The sequence below is a fragment of the Loxodonta africana genome, chromosome 4, assembly GCF_030014295.1.
Source record: "Loxodonta africana isolate mLoxAfr1 chromosome 4, mLoxAfr1.hap2, whole genome shotgun sequence".
Taxonomy (NCBI): domain Eukaryota; kingdom Metazoa; phylum Chordata; class Mammalia; order Proboscidea; family Elephantidae; genus Loxodonta; species Loxodonta africana.
Window position 1 is genome coordinate 88,753,957 of NC_087345.1, and position 8,680 is coordinate 88,762,636.

Here is an 8,680-nt window from a genome sequence, read left to right on the forward strand (position 1 = left end):
CCTCAACATAAAGAATACAAAAATCCTCGCAACTGGACCGATAAGCAACATCATGATAAACAGAGAAAAGATTGAAGTTGTCAAGGATTTCATTTTACTTGGATCCACAATCAATACCCATGGAAGCAGCAGTCAAGAAATCAAAAGACGCATTCCACTGGGTAAATCTGCTGCGAAGATGTCACCACTCTGTAGTTCCTATTTTTTTCCACCACCCTTAACAGAAACGCAGTACCCCTTAAGTAATATTGCCCAATTTCCCCCAGCCCAACTGTTACTCAGTAGGTTTGATTTTGGTTTCATCTTTCAAATGAGGCGTGTCCCTGCTGCCCCCTTTTGCCTGAAATGGAACCCTGGTGGCATAGTGGTTAAGAGCTCCGCTGCTTACCAAAAGGTTGGCAGTTCAAATCCACTAGCCGCTCATTGGAAACCCTGTGGAGCAGTTCTACCCTGTCCTATCCGATCACTGTGAGTTAGAATCGACCTGACAACAGCTAACAACAACAAGAACCAGCCTGGTAACCACTAATAAACTTTGGTCCCTGTGCATTTGCCTATTCTGGGTATTTCATATAAGTCGGTCATCTAATGTTTGTTCTTTTGTGTTAGACTTATCTCACTCACCATATTTTCACAGTTCATCCATGTCATCCATGTAGCAGAACTTCATTTCTCTTTATAGCTGAATAATATTCCATTGTATGCATATACCACATTTTGTCCATCCAGTCATTGGTTGACGAATACTCAGGTTGTTTCTACCTTCTGGCTCTTGTGAATAAGCTGCAATAAACATTGGTGTGCAAGTGTCTGTTTGAGTCCCAGCTTTCATTTCTTTTGGTTATATACCTAGGAATGAAATTGCTGAGCCATATGATAGTTCTATGTTTAACTTTTTGAGGAATGAGCATACTGTTTTCCATAGGGGATGCACCATTTTACAACCCCACCAGCAATGGATGAGGGTGTCAGTTTCTCCACATCCTTACCAACACTTGGCTGTTTTTCATTTTTTCTGATAATAGCCATCTAGTGGGGATGAAGTGGTATCTCATTGTGGTTTTGATTTGTGTTTCCCTAGTGGCTATGGAAAACCCTGATGGCATAGTGGTTAATAAGAGTTCAGCTGCTAACCAAAAGGTCAGCAGTTTGAATTCACCAGGTGCTCCTTGCAAACCCTATGGGGCAGTTCTACTCTGTCCTGTAGGGTCAATATGAGTCAATGGCAGTGGGTTGGGTTTCAGTGGCTAATGACAGCTGAACATCTTTTCATATGCTTATTGGCCATTTGTATATCTTCTTTGGTGAACTATCTATCCAAGTGATTTGACCTCCCTATTTTTTTTCTTTTTTAATTGTGGTGAAAAATGTATAAAACAAAAGGTATGCCATCCCAACAATTTCTACAGGTAAAATTCAGTGCTGTTATCTTCAAGTTGCGCAAGCATTCCTACAATCCTTTTCTAAACCATTCCACCACCTTTAGCATAAACTCACTGCCCTCCAAGGACAAACTCCCCCTTTCCCTTCTCTCCTGCCTCTGGTTAGCACTAATAATCTTTGGTTTCTACGTATTTGCCTATTTCATATAAGTGAGATCATACAGTATTTGTTCTTTTGCAGCTGACTTATTTTGCTCAGCATGATGTTTTCAAGATTCACCCATGTTGTGGCATGCATCAGGACTTCATTTCTTTTCATGGCTGAATAGTATTCTATCATGTGTATATACCACATTTTGTTTATCTGTTCATCTGTTTATGAACATTTCGGTTGTTTCCACTTTTGGGCCATTTTTAAATAGAGTCTTTTTGTTGTTGAGTTCTAGAAGTTCATACAGTCTGAATTAAATTATTATAAGATATGTAATTCCCAAATGTCTTCTCCCAGTCTGTAGGTTGTCTCTTCACTTTGTTGATAAATCCTTTAATGTATAGAAGTTTTTCATTTTGATGAAATTCGGTTTATCTATTTTGTCTTTTGTTGGGCATGCTTTTGGGGTCATACCTAAGAATCTGTTGTTAAAAAGTAGATCCCAAAGCATTACTCTTATGTTTTGTTCTAAGAATTTTATAGCTTTAGTTCTTATATTTAGGTCTTTGATCCATTTTGAGTTAATTTTGATGTACCGTGTGAGGTATGGGTCCAACTTCATTCTTTTGTTGGGGCAAGTTTCTTAATATTTCTGAATCCCTTTGTCCCTGTCTGCAAATTAAAGGGGTCAATACCATATTGTTGTGATGTTGAAACGGGCTCAGGCCAGACATGCAAATAGCTTAGAGCTGGGGCCCGGCACTAGGCTCTGAGTAGCTTTTGAGACGACCCTATGGTCTGTTTCTCCCCTCTGCATCTTTGCCACAGGGTGCCGTGCCATTCCTGGTCAGTGCCACCTCTGGCACCACCGTGCTGGGGGCCTTTGACCCCCTGGAGGCAATTGCTGATGTGTGCCAGCGTCATGGACTGTGGCTGCATGTGGATGTGAGTGAGCCTTGGGCCTGGGGATGGGAGGGACTGAACCGAGGCCAAGGCCCATGTTGTTCCTCCTGCTCTGCAGGCCGCCTGGGGTGGGAGTGTCCTGTTGTCACAGACACACAGACACCTTCTGGATGGAATCCAGAGGTAGGTATGATTCCCTTCTCCCTGAATCCCTTCTTCAAATCCTTGATCCAGAGAATAGCCATAGACTAGGGAGCTTAGGATGAGGTTGGGGGAAAGGGGCAGGTGGGGATGATTAGAGACATGGTTGATTGGGGCTGGGAGGTCAGAGGTCAGACATGGGAAGTCTTCCTGACTGGTGGGTGGAGGTGAGACTAAAGCTTCTTCCCTGGAGATCTAGAAGAGGAATGGGGGCTCCGGTTGGGCAGCTTGAAGATGGGCCAACTGATCCAACTTTGCTGTGCTGTACCCCAGGGCTAACTCCGTGGCATGGAATCCCCACAAGTTCCTCACAGCAGGCCTGCAGTGCTCAGCTCTTCTTCTCCAGGATACCTCGGTGGGACTGCCTCTGCCCCAACCCCAACCCCTGGCCTGGCCCCAACCCTGTCCAGCTCCACCTGTCACTCTGGAGCTCCGGCTTTTTCCCCTACCCCACCTTAGAGAGGGCCCAGGCCTTGCTGTGTTCTCTATCTGAAGCTGAATATCTGTGACCACCCTAATCCCCCATACTGGCCTCCCTTCCTCCCTCAGTGGCCTTTCTTCATGCAAAGGAAAAAGTTTCCAGCTTAAAGTTGCAACAGGAGGGATCCTGGGTAGAGTTTGGGAAGAACTCTGGGTGTTGGAAAAACATCAGAAGAAGGAGCCTGAGTCAACTTGCATCCAATTCTAAGGAGAGAAATGGGCAGACTGAGCTAAGAAATACTCTGATGCAGTCGCAGAGGAAAGCCTTGTTGGAGAGGGTGGGGTCTGACAGTGTTTCCACACCTACACAGAACCTGCTCAAGCGCTGCCATGGGTCCCAGGCCAGCTACCTGTTCCAGCAGGACAAATTCTACGATGTAGCTCTGGACACAGGAGACAAGGTGGTGCAGTGTGGCCGCCGTGTGGACTGTCTGAAGCTGTGGCTCATGTGGAAGGCACAGGGCGGGCAGGGGCTGGAGCAGCGTGTTGACCAGGCTTTTGCCCTTGCTCGGTAGGAGTGGGGAGGGGTTCCAGTCCTTCAACTTTGAGTCTGTCCCGCTCTCTCCTTTCCTGCTTTCAGGGCTACCCCCACGTCGCTCCCCTCTCTCTCGTTGTCTCTTTGGCCAATTCTCCATTCTCCGTGGGTCTCTACATATCTACCCACCCAACTATTTTTTTCTGTGTATCTTATGTTTCTGTTTCTGTCTTTTCTCCTCCATTTGTGTTTACAGGTACCTGGTGGAGGAAATAAAGAAGAGGGAAGGATTTGAGTTGGTCATGGAGGTATGATACCATACCCCCATTCCCAGCCTGTCCCACACACCAGAGACCTGATGGGGGAAGTAGGGACAGTGAGAGAGAAAATGGTCTCCTTCCTCAGCTCACATCTTCCCCTTCCTCATGCCTCCCAGCCTGAATTTGTCAACGTGTGTTTCTGGTTCGTGCCCCCCAGCCTGCGGGGGAAACAGGAGAGCCCTGATTACAGTGAAAAGTTGGCTAAGGTAGGTTTTCTCTTCTTGGCTCTGTGTAACCGGTTTTCAGGGACCTGGGCGTAGTGGTTAAGTGCTGTGGGTGCTAACCAAAAGGTCAGCAGTTCAAATCTATGGGGCAGTTCTACTCTGTCCTATAGGGTCACTATGAGTCAAAATCGACTTGACCGCAATGGTTCTGGTTTTGATGTTGCTGATGCGCCTCTGCCCCCTGCTGGCTTTGAGTGGTATGGCAGCTCCCTTTGCTGGTCCCTTGCTCCTGAGGTGGGATTGTGGACTGGGAGAAAACACCAACTTCTCTTTTTTACAGTGGTGGGGGATCAATGTATGTTTATGGAAATTAAGAATAACAGAGAGGGGCATTATAGGAGAAGTCACCAGTGTGCAGTACCTAGACCTCTGTGCTGGGCCTTTGCTGAGAGCTGAGGCCCCAGGACAGAGATGTGAGGCAGAAAGATCACAGAAGCACTTTACTCACTGTTGCTGGGGACCAAACAGCCCAGTATGGCCAGTCCAGCCATGCTTTCTAGAGGCAAGGAGAATGTCCTGTCTTGGTCCCTAAGTATAGATCAGTACCAGGTGCTGCAGATGACCCAAAAGGACAAACATTTTCTTGCCCTTAAGGAGATTTTAATGTTATTTCAGAAAACAAAGGGTACCTATTTGAAACCATTGTGTTCAAAGAAGCTTTATAAATTACATGTTTCATCATAGGGTACAGATGAAAGGTATTATAGGAATTAAGAGAGCAGAGAAAGCATTAAGGATGACTAAGACTTGGAGCTAGACCCAAAGCAGTGTTGGGAATCAGGGAAAAGCCAGAATTTGGCAGAAAATGATAGCTTTTGGAGATAGGAGAGATGGGGGAAAAAGCAGGTAGAATAGCCATCTGCTTTTGAAAATCAGCCAGTGAAAACCCTGCGGATCACAACAGTCAGATCCACAGAGGGTTGGAGGCCAACTTGACAGCAGCTAACAACAACAACAGAGCGGGCAAAGCAGGTTGGGTGTGGTCAAAAGGTAAACTGGGGCTGTGATCAGGATCAGAGCAAGGAAGGCTTCCTCAGGAGGGTGGCTGGATAGGGAGGGAAAGCATCTTGGGCTAGCAGGGCTAGCCAGAAAACCAGCCCACCTCTCACCTGACCCCAGGCTGCATTCCCACAGGTGGCGCCCGTACTCAAGGAACGCATGGTGAAGGAGGGCTCCATGATGATTGGCTACCAGCCCCATGGGGCCCGGGCCAACTTCTTCCGAATGGTTGTGGTCAACCCCATGCTGACCCAGGCCGATATGGACTTCCTCCTGGACGAGCTGGAACGGCTAGGTCAGGACCTGTGAGCCTCTCCCACCACCACCTGTCACCGAGTCTCTCTCTGTATTCCCTTCTTGTGTTCTCAAGAACAACCTTTCCTTTCTGGAAAACAAAGTGGCCTTAACGCTGTTTAGATGCATTGACCGTCTAAATTCTCTACTAAATATTTAATGTTGTTATTATTATTAGTTGCCACTGGCTCAATTCCGACTCATGGCGAACCCATGTGTGCAGAGTAGAACTGCTTCATAGGGTTTTCAAGGTAACAGAGAATATATATTAAAACAAAACAAAACATAGTATATTCATATGATGAAATGTTATTCTGTCCTTAAAATTAATGTTTATAAAGAGAATTTTTATTGACTGAGAAAAAAATGCCTTTAATATAATGTTGAAAAAGCTGGATATAAGATTTTATATACAGTAATATCTGAACTGTGTTCAAACACACATAGGATAGGGGGCATCTAGGTCAATTGGCATAACATAGCTCATAAAGTCAGTGTTGTACATTCTACTTTGTTGAGTGTCTCTGGGGTCTTAAAAACTTGTAAGTGGCCATCTAAGATACAATTATTGGTCTCTCCCTGTCTGAAGCAAAGACAAGTAAAGAAGACCAAAGACTCAAGGAAACAATTAGTCCAAAGGACTAATGGCCCACAGGAACCACTACTAGCCTAGACCAGAAGAACTAGATAGTGCCCTGCTGCCACTACCAGCCATTCTGTCCAGGATTACAATAGAGGATCCCGGACAGAGTGGGAGAAATATGTAGAACAAAATCCAAATTCATAAGACCAGACTTACTGGTCTGATAGAAGCTGGAGTTGCTCACGAGACTATGACCCTTGATCACCCTTCTTACTTGGACCTGAAGTTACTCCTAGAGATCACCTTTCAGCCAAATAAGAGACAGGCCTCCAAAATAAACAATAACACCCGTGAGGAAAGTACTCCTTAGAAGAATGAACTATATGAGACCAAAGGGAAACATTTGCCCAAAAGCAAAGATGAGAAGGCAGGAAGGGGCAGGAATACCAGACAAATGGGTAAAGGAAACTCAGGGTGGAATTGGGGAGAGTGCTGATACTTTGTGGGATTGCAACCAATGTCATGGAACACTTTGTGAATAAATTATTGAATGGGAAACTAATTTGCTCTGTAAACTTTCACGTAAAGCACAATAAAAACAACAAAACACATAGGAAAAGTTTGATGAAGTGAAATATGCCCAAATGATACTAGTTTTCTCTGGGATGGAATAATGGGCAGTTTTTAAATCTACGTCTTTATATCTTTTGTGCTCCTCTCTTATTATATGATGACTATGCATTACTTTTGTAATAGAAAAGTAATAAAGTTATAAGTTCTGTTATAGTCTCTTGGGATGTTTTAAAGTTTGTTATCTTTAAGCTCAATCAGACGATGGAAAATATAACTTTTTCTTTATGGAAAAAAGGTGGGGGGGAGAGTAGATGTAAGAGAGACTTAAGATGGGAAGAATATTTTTCCCAATAATCTTTTGTGGGAGGGCAAAAACCAGAAGTGAAGTTGCTCAAAATCAATGGCACTTTAGTAAAACTGAAAACAAAGTGCACACTGGTTGTATCTTGGGAGCGGAGCCTTGTCTGTTTATCATTCTTGAAAAATCCTTATGCATACACATATGCACAAGAATTTTCCTTCTGTGATTAAAACAACAGAAGCCAAGTTAAAAACAAAACCAGTAACTAAACCACTGTTAGATCCTCCGGTTTTGCTACCGTCTTACATAAAAATATCCTCTTAACACTTAAAATCCTGGGCTGGTATCCCTCCTCTGTCACTTTCTGGGAAAGAGGCATTTTGCTACACAAACTATTAAGGACTAGTCACAAGCCAACCAGAACTTTTTGTTATTTCCAACTCCTAAAAATATCATTTATGAAAACAATAAAATGGTCATGTAAAAGTCATCCAAACCTATTTGAAGAGGCAAATACAGACTGTACAAACCATAGCAAAAGAACATCCAAATCACAGACCCAATTCTCTTGACCATATGGGGAGAAGAAGCCTTTCTATTCATAATTCCCTTATAAACTTGTTGTTCTTGTTATAAATGGTATTTTAATTTCTTCCAGATAATAAAATTGCTTTGAGAATATTCATCATTTGAATTTCAAGCTCTAATCTTAAATGATCCTGTATGCCTTAAAATGTCTCAAATATAGTAAAAAAGCAAACAAGAAAAATCCTTATTTTCAACCCAAAGCAAAGCGAGCAAGTAAAAACAAAAACAAACTCTTCAGGTTCTTTGAACCATCTCCATTTGGGAAATAGTTTTAAGAGAAGGCCAGAAACACAGGACATAAAATCACTTAATCACCTATTTTTTTTCCAAGGTCATAAAACTGCTGTTACTTTTCTTCTCTTCCCAAAATTCAACCTCAGAACCTCTGGATTCAAGCATCAGTCTCTCTGTCTGTCTCTTCCCTCTCTCCCGTCAGCATTTCCTGAACTCCCACTATGTGTAACCCCTTTCCCTGCCCTCAAAGAGTTTTTCAGATTTTTTGGCGCTTCCTTAAAAAGCTAGAAATAGAGGTACCGTACAATCCGGCAATCCCACTCCTTGGAATATAGCCTAGAGAAATAAGAGCCTTTACACAAATAGACAGATGCACATCCCATGTTCATCGCAGCGCTGTTCACAGTAGCAAAGAGATGGAGACAATCTAAGTGCCCGTTAACGGACGAATGGATAAGCAAATTATGGTATAGTCACACAACGGAATACTAAACAATAAAGAACAATGATGGATCCATGAAACATCTCACAACATGAATGAATCTGGAAGGCATTATGCTGAGTGAACTTAGTCGCAAAAGGACAAATATTGTATGAGACTACTATTATAAGAACTCAAGGTTTAAACACAGAAGAAAATATTATTTGATAGTTATGAGGGTGGGGAGGGAGGGAGAGGAGAATTCACTAACTAGATTTAAAAAAAAAAAAAGGCCAAATCCACTGCCTTCTGAGTTGATTCCAACTCATAGTGACCCTATAGGACAGAGTAGAACTGCCCCATAGAGCTTCCAAGGAGCACCTGGTGGTTTCAAACTGCCAACCTTCTGGTTAGCAGCTGTTGCACTTAACCACTACGCCACCAGGGTTTCCTTACTAGATAAGGTTTCCTAACTAGATAGTAGACAAGAACTAGGTAAAGGGAAAAAGACAACACAAAATACAGGGGAAGTCAGCACAACTGGACTAAGT

General features: G+C 43.4%; 1 protein-coding gene across 7 annotated transcripts in view; it reads left to right on the forward strand.

The window, feature by feature from the left end:
* CSAD (cysteine sulfinic acid decarboxylase) overlaps positions 1 to 6,804 on the forward strand; it is a 43,117-nt gene extending 36,313 nt beyond the window's left edge. For 3 of the 7 annotated variants that reach the window (XM_010597045.3, XM_010597053.3, XM_023556916.2), the window contains exons 10-16: positions 2,362 to 2,478; positions 2,528 to 2,619; positions 2,911 to 2,992; positions 3,429 to 3,628; positions 3,849 to 3,900; positions 4,029 to 4,118; positions 5,271 to 6,804. In XM_010597045.3, the coding sequence (XP_010595347.1) occupies positions 2,362 to 2,478; positions 2,528 to 2,619; positions 2,911 to 2,992; positions 3,429 to 3,628; positions 3,849 to 3,900; positions 4,029 to 4,118; positions 5,271 to 5,444 (807 nt within the window). In that variant the 3' untranslated portion in view covers positions 5,445 to 6,804. The remainder of the gene's footprint in view (positions 1 to 2,361; positions 2,479 to 2,527; positions 2,620 to 2,910; positions 2,993 to 3,428; positions 3,629 to 3,848; positions 3,901 to 4,028; positions 4,119 to 5,270) is intronic. The other 4 variants (XM_010597058.3, XM_064284175.1, XM_010597035.3 and 1 more) reach the window with 2 other exon arrangements.
* Positions 6,805 to 8,680: the final 1,876 nt, after the last annotated feature.